Here is an 18508-nt window from a genome sequence, read left to right as displayed (position 1 = left end):
ACCCGGGCCAGGTCGATTAGAAAGGCCTGCTCACAGAAGTGTTTTAGGGAGCGTTTGACAGTGATGAGGGGTGGTCGTTTGACTGCGGCTCCGTAGCGGATACAGGCAATGAGGCAGTGATCGCTGAGATCCTGGTTGAAGACAGCGGAGGTGTATTTGGAGGGCCAGTTGGTCAGGATGACGTCAATGAGGGTGCCCTTGTTTACAGAGTTAGGGTTGTACCTGGTGGGTTCCTTGATGATTTGAGTGAGATTGAGGGCATCTAGCTTAGATTGTAGGACTGCCGGGGTGTTAAGCATATCCCAGTTTAGGTCACCTAACAGAACAAACTCTGAAGCTAGATGGGGGGCGATCAATTCACAAATGGTGTCCAGGGCACAGCTGGGAGCTGAGGGGGGTCGGTAGCAGGCGGCAACAGTGAGAGACTTATTTCTGGAGAGAGTAATTTTCAAAATTAGTAGTTCGAACTGTTTGGGTATGGACCTGGAAAGTATGACATTACTTTGCAGGCTCTCTCTGCAGTAGACTGCAACTCCTCCTCCTTTGGCAGTTCTATCTTGACGGAAGATGTTATAGTTGGGTATGGAAATCTCCGAATTTTTGGTGGCCTTCCTGAGCCAGGATTCAGACACGGCAAGGACATCAGGGTTAGCAGAGTGTGCTAGAGCAGTGAGTAAGACAAACTTAGGGAGGAGGCTTCTGATGTTGACATGCATGAAACCAAGGCTTTTTCGATCACAGAAGTCAACAAATGAGGGTGCCTGGGGACATGCAGGGCCTGGGTTTACCTCCACATCACCCGCGGAACAGAGAAGGAGTAGTATGAGGGTGCGGCTGAAGGCTATCAAAACTGGTCGCCTAGGGCGTTGGGGACAGAGAATAAGAGGAGCAGGTTTCTGGGCATGGTAGAATATATTCAGGGCATAATGCGCAAACAGGGGTATGGTGGGGTGCGGGTACAGCGGAGGTAAGCCCAGGCACTGGGTGATGATGAGAGAGGTTGTATCTCTGGACATGCTGGTTGTAATGGGTGAGGTCACCGCATGTGTGGGGGGTGGGACAAAGGAGGTAACAGGGGTATAAAGAGTGGAACTAGGGGCTCCATTGTAAACTAAAACAATGATAACTAACCTGCACAACAGTATACAAGGCATATTGACATTTGAGAGAGACATACAGCAAGGCATACAGTAATCACAGGTGTTGAATTGGGAGAGCTAGCTAAAACAGTAGGTGAGACAACAGCTAATCAGCTAGCACAACAACAGCAGGTAGAATGGCGATTGATTAGGCAGAGGGTCGGATTAACTACACACAGAGCCTAAGTGCGGCTGGGGCCGACAGATAAAACATAAACAAGCAGAATGGATTACCGTGATTAATGGACAGTCCAGCATGCATCAGCTATGTAGCCAAGTGATCAGTGTCCAAGGGGCAGCGGTGGATGGGGCAGGGAAGCTGGACTGGCGAGTGTTATCCAGGTTAAAACTAACAATGACCAAATAGCTTGTAGCCAGTTAGCTGGTTAGCTTCTGGAGGTTCTTGAGTGTGTTCTAAAAATGTAAAGATAATAGCGGTTCCGTATCACATTGGGTGAGGCAGGTTACCGGAAGGTATAAACAAATTAAAAATCGAAAAGGGATAGAAAGTAAATATGGGTTCAGTGAGTGTTTGGGACGCGGCGATTCAGACGGTTAGCAGGCCTGTGCTAACAAGCTAACAGTTAGTAGACGGTGCTAAACACGGTAGCAGTTAGCGGACCGGGCTAAACAAGCTAGCAGTTAGCAGGCCGAATTTGCAAGCAAGGAGATAGCAAGGGCTAGAGAGTTAGCCTTTGGGGACGTCGCGATGGGGGTATCTGTTTATTCCTCTTCATGCAGTGACATCGATGGACCGGTCGTGGGTCTGGATATTGTAGCCCAGGAGCTCAAAATGTTCCGTTTGCGATGGGAATCCGGGGATGAAAAATAAAATAAAATAATAAAATAGGTCCGTTATGCTCTGGTTAGAGTCGCGTTGTTCGAACTGGCGAGAGCTTTCCGAGCTAAAGGTTAGCTAAAGGTTAGCTGATGACCGGTTAGCTGAAGACCGCTAGCAATGTTTTGCTGAAGCTGGTAGTTCGTTGGCTAGCTTCAGTTGAGGGGTTCCAGGTCCGAAGTAAATATAAATACTTTAGGAAAAATAGCTACGTTGGGTGAGGCGGGTTGCAGGAGAGTATTTAGAAGAAGTTGAGGTTCAGCAAAAAGTTTTAAAGATATGTGAAGAAAAAAACGAAAAAAACGAAAACAAACGATATATACAAGGGACACTACACGACAATACGTCCTACTGCTACGCCATCTTGGACTATATTTGACCCCCCTGGTTTAGGGGTAGGTTGCTGGCCCACGGGTCGTATGTTTGACCCCCCTGGTTTAGTGGTAGGATGCTGGCTCACGGGTCGTATGTTTGACCCCCCCTGGTTTAGGGGTAGGTTGCTGGCCCATGGGTCGTATGTTTGACCCCCCTGGTTTAGTGGTAGGATGCTGGCCCATGGGTCGTATGCTTGACCCCTCTGGTTTAGTGGTAGGATGCTGGCCCACGGGTCGTATGTTTGACCCCCCTGGTTTAGTGGTAGGATGCTGGCCCAGTCTGGATACCTGTATGTGTTCTGTATAGTCCTGTCTGGATAGCTGAATGTGTTCTGTATAGTCCTGTCCTGTCTGAATACCTGTATGTGTTCTGTATAGTCCTGTCTGGATAGCTGTATGTGTTCTGTATAGTCCTGTCTGAATACCTGTATGTGTTCTGTATAGTCCTGTCTGGATAGCTGTATGATACCTCTGTGTGTGTTGTTCTGCAGAGATCAGTGACCAGTGCCTTCCGTTTCCGTGTTACAAGGAGGGTTCTGAACGCTGCATTGATGGCCAGGCCTCCTTCACCTGTCAGTGTCGACCAGGCTGGAAGGGCCCGCGCTGTGAGGATGGTAGGTACCAGACAGACACTGGGTCCTGGCTTAATCCTGGGTCCTGGCTTAATCCTGGGTCCTGGCTTAATACTGGGTCCTGGCTTAATACTGCGTCCTGGCTTAATACTGGGTCCTTGCTTAATACTGGGTCCTGGCTTAATACTGGGTCCTACTTAATACTGGGTCCTGGCTTAATACTGGGTCCTGGTTTAATACTGGGTCCTACTTCATACTGGGTCCTGGCATAATACTGGGTCCTACTTAATACTGGGTCCTGGCTTAATACTGGGTCCTGGTTTAATACTGGGTCCTACTTCATACTGGGTCCTGGCTTAATACTGGGTCCTACTTAATACTGGGTCCTGGCTTAATACTGGGTCCTGGCTTAATTCTGGGTCCTGGCTTAATACTGGGTCCTGGCTTAATACTGGGTCCTACTTAATACGGGGTCCTGGCTTAATACTGGGTCCTGGCTTAATACTGGGTCCTGGCTTAATACTGGGTCCTACTTAATACTGGGTCCTGGCTTAATACTGGGTCCTGGCTTAATACTGGGTCATACTTAATACTGGGTCCTACTTAATACTGGTTCCTACTTAATACTGGGTCCTGGCTTAATACTGGGTCCTACTTAATACGGGGTCCTGGCTTAATACTGGGTCCTGGCTTAATACTGGGTCCTGGCTTAATACTGGGTCCTACTTAATACTGGGTCCTGGCTTAATACTGGGTCCTGGCTTAATACTGGGTCCTACTTAATACTGGGTCCTACTTAATACTGGGTCCTACTTAATACTGGGTCCTGGCTTAATACTGGGTCCTGATTTAATACTGGGTCCTACTTAATACTGGGTCCTGGCTCAATACTTGGTTGCTGGTTTGAATCCGTCTCTAAAAGCTTGGTCAGAAACGTTAGTGTTGCTGACTTACTAGGCAGGAACAGGACTTGGAGCTGAGTTTATAGTCAATAAATCCATGTTTTGCAATTCTTGAATAACGATGTTATTGGTTGTTTTATTGATCAGACATCGACGAGTGTTCAGACCCAGATCACCAAGCCGGCTGCAACCAGAAGTGTTACAACTCCCCCGGGAGCTTCCGCTGTATGTGTGATGATGGGTACCGGTTCAGAACCAGCGAGAAGATCCACTGTACAGGTACCAGTTATATAGATCCACTGTACAGGTAACAGTTACTGTTATATAGATCCACTGTACAGGTAACAGTTACTGTTATATAGATCCACTGTACAGGTAACAATTACTGTTATATAGATCCACTGTACAGGTAACAGTTACTGTTATATAGATCCACTGTACAGGTAACAGTTACTGTTATATAGATCCACTGTACAGGTAACAGTTACTGTTATATAGATCCACTGTACAGGTAACAGTTAGTTATATAGATCCACTGTACAGGTAACAGTTACTGTTATATAGATCCACTGTACAGGTAACAGTTATATAGATCCACTGTACAGGTAACAGTTACTGTTATATAGATACACTGTACAGGTAACACTTACTGTTATATAGATCCACTGTACAGGTAACAGTTATATAGATCCACTGTACAGGTAACACTTACTGTTATATAGATCCACTGTACAGGTAACAGTTACTGTTATATAGATCCACTGTACAGGTAACAGTTAGTTATATAGATCCACTGTACAGGTAACAGTTACTGTTATATAGATCCACTGTACAGGTAACAGTTACTGTTATATAGATACACTGTACAGGTAACAATTACTGTTATATAGATCCACTGTACAGGTAACACTTACTGTTATATAGATCCGCTGTACAGGTAACACTTACTGTTATATAGATCCACTGTACAGGTAACACTTACTGTTATATAGATACACTGTACAGGTAACAGTTACTGTTATATAGATCCACTGTACAGGTAACAATTACTGTTATATAGATCCACTGTACAGGTGACAGTTACTGTTATATAGATCCACTGTACAGGTGACAGTTACTGTTATATAGATCCACTGTACAGGTAACAGTTACTGTTATATAGATCCACTGTACAGGTAACAGTTATATAGATCCACTGTACAGGTAACAGTTACTGTTATATAGATCCACTGTACAGGTAACACTTACTGTTATATAGATCCACTGTACAGGTAATAGTTACTGTTATATAGATCCACTGTACAGGTAACAGTTATATAGATCCACTGTACAGGTAACAGTTACTGTTATATAGATCCACTGTACAGGTAACAGTTATATAGATCCACTGTACAGGTAACAGTTACTGTTATATAGATCCACTGTACAGGTAACACTTACTGTTATATAGATCCACTGTACAGGTAACAATTACTGTTATATAGATCCACTGTACAGGTAACAGTTATATAGATCCACTGTACAGGTAACAATTACTGTTATATAGATCCACTGTACAGGTAACAATTACTGTTATATAGATCCACTGTACAGGTAACACTTACTGTTATATAGATCCACTGTACAGGTAACAATTACTGTTATATAGATCCACTGTACAGGTGACAGTTATATAGATCCACTGTACAGGTAACACTTACTGTTATATAGATCCACTGTACAGGTAACAATTACTGTTATATAGATCCACTGTACAGGTAACAGTTACTGTTATATAGATCCACTGTACAGGTAACAATTACTGTTATATAGATCCACTGTACAGGTAATAGTTACTGTTATATAGATCCACTGTACAGGTAACAGTTACTGTTATATAGATCCACTGTACAGGTAACAATTACTGTTATATAGATTCACTGTACAGGTAACAGTTATATAGATCCACTGTACAGGTAACAGTTACTGTTATATAGATCCACTGTACAGGTGACAATTACTGTTATATAGATCCACTGTACAGGTAACAGTTACTGTTATATAGATCCACTGTACAGGTAAACTGGACTCCAGTTTAGACTCCAGTTTAGACACTAGATTTGCAGGCCCAGACTCTAGCTTAGACTCTAGTTTAGGATCTAGTTTAAACTCTAGATTTTCAGGCTCAGACTTGTTTAGACTTTAGTTTAGACTCTAGAGTTGCAGGCCCAGACTCTAGTTTAGACTTTAGTTTAGAATCTAGTTTAGACTCTAGAGTTGCAGGCCCAGACTCTAGCTTAGACTCTAGTTTAGACTTTAGTTTAGAATCTAGTTTAGACTCTAGATTTGCAGGCCCAGACTCTAGTGTAGATTCTAGTTTAGACACTAGATTTGCAGGTCCAAACTCTAGTTCAGACTTCAGATTTGCAGTCCCAGACTAGTTTAGAATATAGTTTAGACTCTAGTTTAGATTCTGGAGTTGCAGGCCCAGACTCTAGTTTAGACTCTAGTTTAGACTCTAGATTTGCAGTCCCAGACTAGTTTAGAATCTAGTTTAGACTCTAGTTTAGATTCTGGAGTTGCAGGCCTAGACTATAGTTTAGACTCTAGTTTAGACTCTAGATTTGCAGTCCCAGACTAGTTTAGAATCTAGTTTAGACTCCAGATTTGCAGTCCCAGACTAGTTTAGAATCTAGTTTAGGCTCCAGATTTGCAGTCCCAGACTAGTTTAGAATCTAGTTTAGATTCTGGAGTTGCAGGCCCAGACTCTAGTTTAGACTCTAGTTTAGATTCTAGACTAGAGTTGCAAGCCCAGACACTAGATTATTCTCTAGCTTTACAGACCCAGACCGTAATTTAGATGAACAGAGGGAGATGACTGACCAGTTCAGTGTTACATAAGAGTGTTTAAACCTCAGGGTCATTGACCAACGCTGTTACCAGAAACAGGCTTCAGTCTCAATGACTGTTTCTGCTTGTGCACCCACTTGTGTTAATGTTTGTGCGATTGTCTCATGACTAAGCCAAACCTCCATATTACCAACTCACACTGAAGATGTCTGTGTCCCCTCCCCAGAGAGTGTCTGCTGTACCCCAGTATCTCTGAGGGACCAGCTATATGTGTTCCCTCCCCAGATAGTGTCTGCTGTACCCCAGTATCTCTGAGGAACCAGCTATATGTGTTCCCTCCCCAGATAGTGTCTGCTGTACCCCAGTATCTCTGAGAAACCAGCTATATGTGTTCCCTCCCCAGATAGTGTCTGCTGTACCCCAGTATCTCTGAAGAACCAGCTATATGTGTTCCCTCCCCAGATAGTGTCTGCTGTACCCCAGTATCTGTGAAGAACCAGCTATATGTGTTCCCTCCCCAGAGAGTGTCTGCTGTATCCCAGTATCTCTGAGAAACCAGCTATATGTGTTCCCTCCCCAGATAGTGTCTGCTGTACCCCAGTATCTCTGAAGAACCAGCTATATGTGTTCCCTCCCCAGATAGTGTCTGCTGTACCCCAGTATCTCTGAAGAACCAGCTATATGTGTTCCCTCCCCAGATAGTGTCTGCTGTACCCCAGTATCTGTGAAGAACCAGCTATATGTGTTCCCTCCCCAGAGAGTGTCTGCTGTATCCCAGTATCTCTGAGAAACCAGCTAAATATGTTCCCTCCCCAGATATCAATGAGTGTCTGCTGTACCCCAGTATCTGTGAAGAACCGGCTAAATGTGTCAACAACCCTGGCATGTATGAGTGCCAGTGTCCCCCGGGCTTCAGTTACAACTTCACCTTGCGTTCCTGTTTGGGTGAGATGCCACTCCACTGTACCCACACTGACCACATGAGAAAGACACTATCACAGACAGGAACATGTTAATTTAACTAGTCAGGTCAGTTATGAACAAGTTCTTATTTACAATGACGGCCCTAGGAACAGTGGGTTAACTGGTCTAGGAACAGTGGGTTAACTGGTCTGGGAACAGTGGGTTAACTGGTCTAGGAACAGTGGGTTAACTAGTCTAGGAACAGTGGGTTAACTGGTCTAGGAACAGTGGGTTAACTGGTCTAGGAACAGTGGGTTAACTAGTCTAGGAACAGTGGGTTAACTGGTCTAGGAACAGTGGGTTAACTGGTCTAGGAACAGGGGGTTAACTGGTCTAGGAACAGTGGGTTAACTGGTCTAGGAACAGGTGGGTTAACTGGTCTAGGAACAGTGGGTTAACTGGTCTAGGAACAGTGGGTTAACTGGTCTAGGAACAGGTGGGTTAACTGGTCTAGGAACAGTGGGTTAACTGGTCTAGGAACAGTGGGTTAACTAGTCTAGGAACAGTGGGTTAACTGGTCTAGGAACAGTGGGTTAACTGGTCTAGGAACAGTGGGTTAACTGGTCTAGTGGGTTAACTGGTCTAGGAACAGTGGGTTAACTGGTCTAGGAACAGTGGGTTAACTGGTCTAGGAACAGTGGGTTAACTGGTCTAGGAACAGTGGGTTAACTGGTCTAGGAACAGTGGGTTAACTGGTCTAGGAACAGTGGGTTAACTGGTCTAGGAACAGTGGGTTAACTGGTCTAGGAACAGGGGGTTAACTGGTCTAGGAACAGTGGGTTAACTGGTCTAGGAACAGTGGGTTAACTGGTCTAGGAACAGTGGGTTAACTGGTCTAGGAACAGTGGGTTAACTGGTCTAGGAACAGTGGGTTAACTGGTCTAGGAACAGTGGGTTAACTGGTCTAGGAACAGTGGGTTAACTGCCTTGTTCAAGGGCAGAACGACAGATTTTTACCTTGTCAGCTCAGGGATTCGATCTTGCAACCTTTCGGTTACTGGCCCAACTCTGTAACCACTAGGCTACATGCCGCCTCTACACTCTAACCAATAGGCTACCTGCCTCTACACTCTAACCACTAGGTTACCTGCCTCCTCTACACTCTAACCACTAGGTTACCTGCCTCCTCTACACTCTAACCACTAGGCTACCTGCCTCCTCTACACTCTAACCACTAGGCTACCTGCCGCCTCTACACTCTAACCACTAGGCTACCTGCCTCCTCTACACTCTAACCACTAGACTACCTACCTCCTCTACACTCTAACCACTAGGCTACCTACCTCCTCTACACTCTAACCACTAGACTACCTGCCTCCTCTACACTCTAACCACTAGACTACCTGCCACCTCTACACTCTAACCACTAGGCTACCTGCCTCCTCTACACTCTAACCACTAGGCTACCTGCCTCCTCTACACTCTAACCACTAGGCTACCTGCCGCCTCTACACTCTAACCACTAGGCTACATGCCTCCTCTACACTCTAACCACTAGACTACCTGCCTCCTCTACACTCTAACCACTAGGCTACCTGCCTCCTCTACACTCTAACCACTAGACTACCTGCCACCTCTACACTCTAACCACTAGGCTACCTGCCTCCTCTACACTCTAACCACTAGACTACCTGCCATCTCTACACTCTAACCACTAGGCTACCTGCCTCCTCTACACTCTCACCACTAGGCTACCTGCCTCCTCTACACTCTAACCACTAGTCTACCTGCCATCTCTACACTCTAACCACTAGGCTACCTGCCTCCTCTACACTCTAACCACTAGGCTACCTGCCGCCTCTACACTCTAACCACTAGGCTACCTGCCGCCCCTAAATATACAGTCTGACAAATTAAAAAAATGTCAGAGACAATTATATTCAAGGACCTAATGGAACTTTTGGTATCAACTGATCTTAAACCTGACCCTGTACCTCCTGTAATGACCTCTGACCTCTACCCTCTCCGCCTGACGCTCGTGGTTGTCCCCAGATGTCGACGAGTGCGAGGTGGGCGTGTGTGAGGGCGTGTGTGTGAACACGATGGGTAGCTACTCCTGCCGCTGCGAAGGTCGTCAGGGCCTGCGGTTAGCGGAGGACCAGCGTTCTTGCGAGGAGGTGCCGGTGTGTGTCCAGCTCTACGACTACAAACACTCTGAGATGCTGTACCTGGGAGAACAATTCACCGGAGGGCCTGTCATATACCTCCGCTTCAGACTACCGGAGAACACCAAGTAAGGGGGTTTAAACACACCGAGGCAGAGACAGACATGCAGTCCTGTTCACTCTAGAAGCACAAGCATTTCGCTACACTCGCATTAACATCTGCTAACCATGTGTATGTGACAAATACATTTGATTTGATTTGACTACACAACTGTACCCTAAATCGTCTGGGTCGTCTGGGTCGTGTGTCTCCAGGTTTGCTGCAGAGTTTGACTTCCGGACGTTTGATCCAGAAGGGGTGGTTCTGTACGCAGAGTCTTCCCAGGACTCGTGGTTCATGCTGGGGCTGAGGGGAGGACGGATCGAGGTCCAGTTCAAGACCCAGCACTCCCTGAAGGTCACCAGCGGGGGCAAGGCCATCAACGACGGACAGTGGCATGTGGTAAGACTGGCTCGTGGATTACATCACTGATTACGTTTTACTGTCTCTAGCTGGTTATATTAGTCATCTGTCCAACCTTACTGTCTCTAGCTGGTTATATTAGTCACCTGTCCAACCTGACTGTCTCTAGCTGGTTATATTAGTCCTCTGTCCAACCTGACTGTCTATAGCTGGTTATATTAGTCCTCTGTCCAACCTGACTGTCTCTAGCTGGTTATATTAGTCACCTGTCCAACCTGACTGTCTCTAGCTGGTTATATTAGTCACCTGTCCAACCTGACTGTCTCTAGCTGGTTATATTAGTCACCTGTCCAACCTGACTATCTCTAGCTGGTTATATTAGTCCTCTGTCCAACCTGACTGTCTATAGCTGGTTATATTAGTCCTCTGTCCAACCTGACTGTCTATAGCTGGTTATATTAGTCCTCTGTCCAACCTGACTGTCTCTAGCTGGTTATATTAGTCCTCTGTCCAACCTGACTGTCTCTAGCTGGTTATATTAGTCACCTGTCCAACATGACTGCCTCTAGCTGGTTATATTAGTCACCTGTCCAACCTGACTATCTCTAGCTGGTTATATTAGTCCTCTGTCCAACCTGACTGTCTCTAGCTGGTTATATTAGTCACCTGTCCAACATGACTGCCTCTAGCTGGTTATATTAGTCCTCTGTCCAACCTGACTGTCTCTAGCTGGTTATATTAGTCACCTGTCCAACATGACTGTCTCTAACTGGTTATATTAGTCACCTGTCCAACATGACTGTCTCTAACTGGTTATATTAGTCACCTGTCCAACATGACTGTCTTTTTTTTGCTCCGATGGGTTTAATCTCAATCCAGTGTTAAGATGATGATGTTACAGTTGAAGTCAGAAGTTTACATCCACTTAGGTTGGAGTCATTAAAACTCGTTTTTCAACCACTCCACAAATGTCTTGTTAACAAACTATAGTTTTGGCAAGTCGGTTAGGACATCTACTTTGTGCATGACACAAGTCATTTTTCCAACATTTGTTTACAGACAGAGTATTTCACTTATATTTCGCTGTATCACAATTCCAGTGGGTCAGAAGTTTACATACACTAAGTTGACTGTGCCTTTTAAACAGCTTGGAAAATTCCAGAAAATGATGTCATGGCTTAAGAAGCTTCTGATTGGCTAATTAACATCATTTGAGCCAATTGGAGGTGTACCGGTGGATGTATTTCAAACTCAGTGCCTCTTTGCTTGACATCGTGGGAAAATCTAAAGAAATCAGCCAAGACCTCAGGAAAAAATTGTAGACCTCCACAAGTCTGGTTCATCCTTGGGAGCAATTTCCAAACGCCTGGAGGTATCACATTCATCTGCACAAACAATAGTACGCAAGTATAAACACCATGGGACCACGCAGTCGTCATACCGCTCAGGAACGAGACACGTTCTGTCTCCTAGAGATGAACGTACTTTGGTGCGAAAAGTGCAAATCAATCCCAGAACAACAGCAAAGGACCTTGTGAAGATGCTGGAGGAAACAGGTACAAAAGTATCTATATCCACAGTAAAACGAGTCCTATATCAACATAACCTGAAAGGCTGCTCAGCAAGGAAGAAACCCCTGCTCCAAAACATCTCATCAGTTAAAGCTTGGTCGCAAATGGGTCTTCCAAATGGACAAAGCCCCCAAGCATACTTCCAAAGTTGTGGCAAAATGTCTTAAGGACAACAAAGTCAAGGTATTGGAGTGACCATCACAAAGCCCTGACCTCAACCCTATAGAAAATCTGTGGGCAGAACTGAAAAAGCGTCTGTGAGCAAGGAGGTCGACAAACCTGACTCAGTTACACCAGCTCTGTCAGGAGGAATGGGCCAAAACTCAACAAACTTCTTGTGGGAAGCTTGTGGGAGGCTACCTGAAACGTTTGACCCAAGACAATTTAAATGCAATGCTACCTGATAGGTAGTTGAGTATATGTAAACTTCTGACACACTGGGAATGTGATGGAAGACATAAAAGCTCAAATAAATCATTCTCTCTACTATTATTCTGACATTTCACATTCTTAAAATAAAGTGGTGATCCTAACTGACCTAAGACAGGGAATTTTTACAAGGATTAAATGTCAGGAATTGTGAAACACTGAGTTTAAATGTATTTGGCTAAGGTGTATGTAAACTTCCGACTTCAACTATACAGTACCAGTCAACAGTCTGGACACACCTACTCATTCAAGGGTTTTTCTTTATTTTTACTATTTTCTACATTGTAGAATAATAGTGAAGACATCATAACTGTGAAATAACACATATGGAATCATGTAGTAACCAAAAAAGTGTTAAGCAAATAATTCTTCAAAGTAGCCTTGATGACAGCTTTGCACACTCTTGACATTCTCTCAACCAGCTTCACCTGGAATGCTTTTCCAACAGTCTTGAAGGAGTTCCCACATGTGCTGAGCACTTGTTGGCTGCTTTGAAGAATCTCAAATATAACATATATTTTAATTTGTTTACTCTACAATGTAGGATATAGTAAAAATAAAGGAAAAACCCTGCACTGAGTAGGTGTGTCCAAACTTTTAACTGGTACTCTTATATATGGGGGTTGGAAATGACATTGATAGAAGCCACATTCTATCACAATCTATCACAATATACCACAATCTATCACAATATACCACAATCTATCACAATATACCACAATCTATCAAATCTATCACAATATACCACAATCTATCACAATATACCACAATCTATCACAATATACCACAATCTATCACAATATACCACAATCTAGCACAATAATCAAATCAAATCAAATCAAATTTTATTTGTCACATACACATGGTTAGCAGATGTTAATGCGAGTGTAGCGAAATGCTTCTGCTTCTAGTTCCGACAATGCAGTAATAACAAGTAATCTAACTAACAATTCCAAAACTACTGTCTTGTACACAGTGTAAGGGGATAAAGAATATGTACATAAGGATATATGAATGAGTGATGGTACAGAGCAGCATAGGCAAGATACAGTAGATGGTATCGGGTACAGTATGTACAAATGAGATGAGTATGTAAACAAAGTGGCATAGTATAGTATAAAGTGGCTAGTGATACATGTATTACATAAGGATACCGTCGATGATATAGAGTACAGTATATACGTATGCATATGAGATGAATAATGTAGGGTAAGTAACATTTATATAAGGTAGCATTGTTTAAAGTGGCTAGTGATATATTTACATCATTTCCCATCAATTCCCATTATTAAAGTGGCTGGAGTTGAGTCAGTGTCAGTGTGTTGGCAGCAGCCACTCAGTGTTAGTGGTGGCTGTTTAACAGTCTGATGGCCTTGAGATAGAAGCTGTTTTTCAGTCTCTCGGTCCCAGCTTTGATGCACCTGTACTGACCTCGCCTTCTGGATGATAGCGGGGTGAACAGGCAGTGGCTCGGGTGGTTGATGTCCTTGATGATCTTTATGGCCTTCCTGTGACATCGGGTGGTGTAGGTGTCCTGGAGGGCAGGTAGTTTGCCCCCGGTGATGCGTTGTGCAGACCTCACTACCCTCTGGAGAGCCTTACGGTTGAGGGCGGTGCAGTTGCCATATCAGGCGGTGATACAGCCCGCCAGGATGCTCTCGATTGTGCATCTGTAGAAGTTTGTGAGTGCTTTTGGTGACAAGCCGAATTTCTTCAGCCTCCTGAGGTTGAAGAGGCGCTGCTGCGCCTTCTTCACGATGCTGTCTGTGTGAGTGGACCAATTCAGTTTGTCTGTGATGTGTATGCCGAGGAACTTAAAACTTGCTACCCTCTCCACTACTGTTCCATCGATGTGGATAGGGGGGTGTTCCCTCTGCTGTTTCCTGAAGTCCACAATCATCTCCTTAGTTTTGTTGACGTTGAGTGTGAGGTTGTTTTCCTGACACCACACTCCGAGGGCCCTCACCTCCTCCCTGTAGGCCGTCTCATCGTTGTTGGTAATCAAGCCTACCACTGTTGTGTCGTCCGCAAACTTGATGATTGAGTTGGAGGCGTGCGTGGCCACGCAGTCGTGGGTGAACAGGGAGTACAGGAGAGGGCTCAGAACGCAACCTTGTGGGGCCCCAGTGTTGAGGATCAGCGGGGAGGAGATGTTGTTGCCTACCCTCACCACCTGGGGGCGGCCCGTCAGGAAGTCCAGTACCCAGTTGCACAGGGCGGGGTCGAGACCCAGGGTCTCGAGCTTGATGACGAGCTTGGAGGGTACTATGGTGTTGAATGCCGAGCTGTAGTCGATGAACAGCATTCTCACATAGGTATTCCTCTTGTCCAGATGGGTTAGGGCAGTGTGCAGTGTGGTTGAGATTGCATCGTCTGTGGACCTATTTGGGCGGTAAGCAAATTGGAGTGGGTCTAGGGTGTCAGGTAGGGTGGAGGTGATATGGTCCTTGACTAGTCTCTCAAAGCACTTCATGATGACGGATGTGAGTGCTACGGGGCGGTAGTCATTTAGCTCAGTTACCTTAGCTTTCTTGGGAACAGGAACAATGGTGGCCCTCTTGAAGCATGTGGGAACAGCAGACTGGTATAGGGATTGATTGAATATGTCCGTAAACACACCGGCCAGCTGGTCTGCGCATGCTCTGAGGGCGCGGCTGGGGATGCCATCTGGGCCTGCAGCCTTGCGAGGGTTAACACGTTTAAATGTCTTACTCACCTCGGCTGCAGTGAAGGAGAGACCGCATGTTTTCGTTGCAGGCCGTGTCAGTGGCACTGTATTGTCCTCAAAGCGGGCAAAAAAGTTATTTAGTCTGCCTGGGAGCAAGACATCCTGGTCCGTGACTGGGCTGGGTTTCTTCCTGTAGTCCGTGATTGACTGTAGACCCTGCCACATGCCTCTTGTGTCTGAGCCGTTGAATTGAGATTCTACTTTGTCTCTGTACTGGCGCTTAGCTTGTTTGATAGCCTTGCGGAGGGAATAGCTGCACTGTTTGTATTCGGTCATGTTACCAGACACCTTGCCCTGATTAAAAGCAGTGGTTCGCGCTTTCAGTTTCACACGAATGCTGCCATCAATCCACGGTTTCTGGTTAGGGAATGTTTTAATCGTTGCTATGGGAACGACATCTTCAACGCACGTTCTAATGAACTCGCACACCGAATCAGCGTATTCGTCAATGTTGTTATCTGACGCAATACGAAACATCTCCCAGTCCACGTGATGGAAGCAGTCTTGGAGTGTGGAGTCAGCTTGGTCGGACCAGCGTTGGACAGACCTCAGCGTGGGAGCCTCTTGTTTTAGTTTCTGTCTGTAGGCAGGGATCAACAAAATGGAGTCGTGGTCAGCTTTTCCGAAAGGGGGGCGGGGCAGGGCCTTATATGCGTCGCGGAAGTTAGAGTAACAATGGTCCAAGGTCTTTCCTCCCCTGGTTGCGCAATCGATATGCTGATAAAATTTGGGGAGTCTTGTTTTCAGATTAGCCTTGTTAAAATCCCCAGCTACAATGAATGCAGCCTCCGGATAAATTGTTTCCAGTTTGCAGAGAGTTAAATAAAGTTCGTTCAGAGCCATCGATGTGTCTGCTTGGGGGGGGATATATACGGCTGTGATTATAATCGAAGAGAATTCTCTTGGTAGATAATGCGGTCTACATTTGATTGTGAGGAATTCTAAATCAGGTGAACAGAAGGATTTGAGTTCCTGTATGTTTCTTTCATCGCACCATGTCACGTTAGTCATAAGGCATACGCCCCCGCCCCTCTTTTTACCAGAAAGATGTTTTTTCCTGTCTGCGCGATGCGTGGAGAAACCTGTTGGCTGCACCGCTTCGGATAGCGTCTCTCCAGTAAGCCACGTTTCCGTGAAGCAAAGAACGTTACAGCAATAATGTTGTTGTTAGTATGTAATGTTGTAGTTGTGTATTGTTGTTGTTGCTATGTAATGTTGTTATTGTTTTGTAATGTTGTTGTTGTAAAATGTTGTTGTCGTGTAATGTTGTCATGTAATGTTGTTGTTGTGTAATGTTGTTGTCGTGTAATGTTGTTGTGTAATGTTGTTGTTGTGTAATGTTGTTGTAGATCTCAGTAGATGAACTAGAGTCCAGTATCAGTGTTAAGATCAGTAAGGAAGCTGTGATGAGCATCAACAGCCCTGAGAGTCTCTTCACGTCCGTCAACGGGAAACTGGAGACCAAGGTGTACATCGCAGGGCTGCCCAACCGCACCGACAGCGTCATCAAACCGGTAAACAGCCCGCTGCCGCAACACCACAACCACAGAACAACAACACCACAACCACAGAACAACAATAGAACAACCACAGAACAACAACACCACAACCACAGAACAACCATAGAACAACCATAGAACAACCATAGAACAACAACACCACAACCACACCACAACCACAGAACAACCACAGAACAACCATAGAACAACCACACCACAACCACAGAACAACCACACCACAACCACAGAACAACCACACCACAACCATAGAACAACCATAGAACAACCACACCACAACCACAGAACAACCATAGAACAACCACAGAACAACCACACCACAACCACAGAACAACCATAGAACAACCACAGAACAACCACACCACAACCATAGAACAACCACAGAACAACCACACCACAACCACAGAACAACCATAGAACAACCACACCACAACCACAGACCAACCATAGAACAACCACAGAACAACCATAGAACAACCATAGAACAACCACACCACAACCATAGAACAACCACACCACAACCACACCACAACCACACCACAACCACAGAACAACCACACCACAACCATAGAACAACCATAGAACAACCACACCACAACCACAGAACAACCATAGAACAACCACAGAACAACCACACCACAACCACAGAACAACCATAGAACAACCACAGAACAACCACACCACAACCATAGAACAACCACACCACAACCACAGAACAACCATAGAACAACCACACCACAACCACAGAACAACCATAGAACAACCACAGAACAACCATAGAACAACCACACCACAACCACAGAACAACCATAGAACAACCACACCACAACCACACCACAACCACACCACAACCACAGAACAACCATAGAACAACCACACCACAACCACAGAACAACCATACAACAACCACACCACAACCACAGAACAACCATAGAAGAAACCACAGAACAAAACACAGAACAAACCTTAGAATAAACATTCAACCAATAACCACACAACCACACAAATAATGAACAGATAATCACTCGACAACCGCAGAACGACCATAAAAACAACGATTCCACAACCATAAAAACAACCATCACACAACCACCTGATGACATTGATGTGACCCCTGTACAGATCAACCCTCGTCTGGACGGGTGTATCCGGGGCTGGAACCTGATGAACCAGGGGGCGTCCGGGGTCAAAGAGGTTATTCAGGAGAAGAAGAGTAAACACTGTTTCCTGCACGTAGAGAGAGGAACCTACTTCACTGGGGCAGGACTGGCTCACTTCAACATAGACTACAGTGAGTAGTGTACACTAGACTGGCTCACTTCAACGTAGACTACAGTGAGTAAGTAGTGTACACTAGACTGGCTCACTTCAACATAGACTACAGTGAGTAAGTAGTGTACACTAGACTGGCTCCCTTCAACATAGACTACAGTGAGTAAGTAGTGTACACTAGACTGGCTCACTTCAACATAGACTACAGTGAGTAGTGTACACTAGACTGGCTCACTTCAACGTAGACTACAGTGAGTAGTGTACACTAGACTGGCTCACTTCAACATAGACTACAGTGAGTAGTGTACACTAGACTGGCTCCCTTCAACATAGACTACAGTGAGTAGTGTACACTAGACTGGCTCACTTCAACATAGACTACAGTGAGTAGTGTACACTAGACTGGCTCACTTCAACGTAGACTACAGTGAGTAGTGTACACTAGACTGGCTCCCTTCAACATAGATTACAGTGAGTAAGTAGTGTACACTCGACTGGCTCACTTCAACATAGACTACAGTGAGTAAGTAGTGTACACTAGACTGGCTCACTTCAACATAGACTACAGTGAGTAGTGTACACTAGACTGGCTCCTTCAATGTAGACTACAGTGAGTAGTGTACACTAGACTGGCTCACTTTAACGTAGACTACAGTGAGTAGTGTACACTAGACTGGCTCCCTTCAACATAGACTACAGTGAGTAGTGTACACCAGACTGGCTCCCTTCAACATAGACTACAGTGAGTAGTGTACACTAGACTGGCTCCCTTCAACATAGACTACAGTGAGTAGTGTACACTAGAC

The 18508-nt window shown here is 45.1% G+C and overlaps 1 protein-coding gene across 1 annotated transcript in view; it reads left to right on the top strand.

Moving 5' to 3' along the window:
• The window catches only part of LOC139412751 (vitamin K-dependent protein S-like), a 36997-nt gene that overhangs the window by 15755 nt on the left and 2734 nt on the right, over positions 1–18508 (top strand). The window contains exons 5-11 of the mRNA XM_071159437.1: positions 2843–2965; positions 3973–4104; positions 7471–7599; positions 9610–9850; positions 10038–10224; positions 16263–16427; positions 17553–17721. Of these exons, the coding sequence (XP_071015538.1) occupies positions 2843–2965; positions 3973–4104; positions 7471–7599; positions 9610–9850; positions 10038–10224; positions 16263–16427; positions 17553–17721 (1146 nt within the window). The remainder of the gene's footprint in view (positions 1–2842; positions 2966–3972; positions 4105–7470; positions 7600–9609; positions 9851–10037; positions 10225–16262; positions 16428–17552; positions 17722–18508) is intronic.

The sequence above is a fragment of the Oncorhynchus clarkii genome, chromosome 7 (genome assembly GCF_045791955.1).
Source record: "Oncorhynchus clarkii lewisi isolate Uvic-CL-2024 chromosome 7, UVic_Ocla_1.0, whole genome shotgun sequence".
Classification (NCBI taxonomy): domain Eukaryota; kingdom Metazoa; phylum Chordata; class Actinopteri; order Salmoniformes; family Salmonidae; genus Oncorhynchus; species Oncorhynchus clarkii.
The sequence above is the reverse complement of the archived record's forward strand: the minus strand, read 5'-3'. Positions and strand labels throughout refer to the sequence as shown.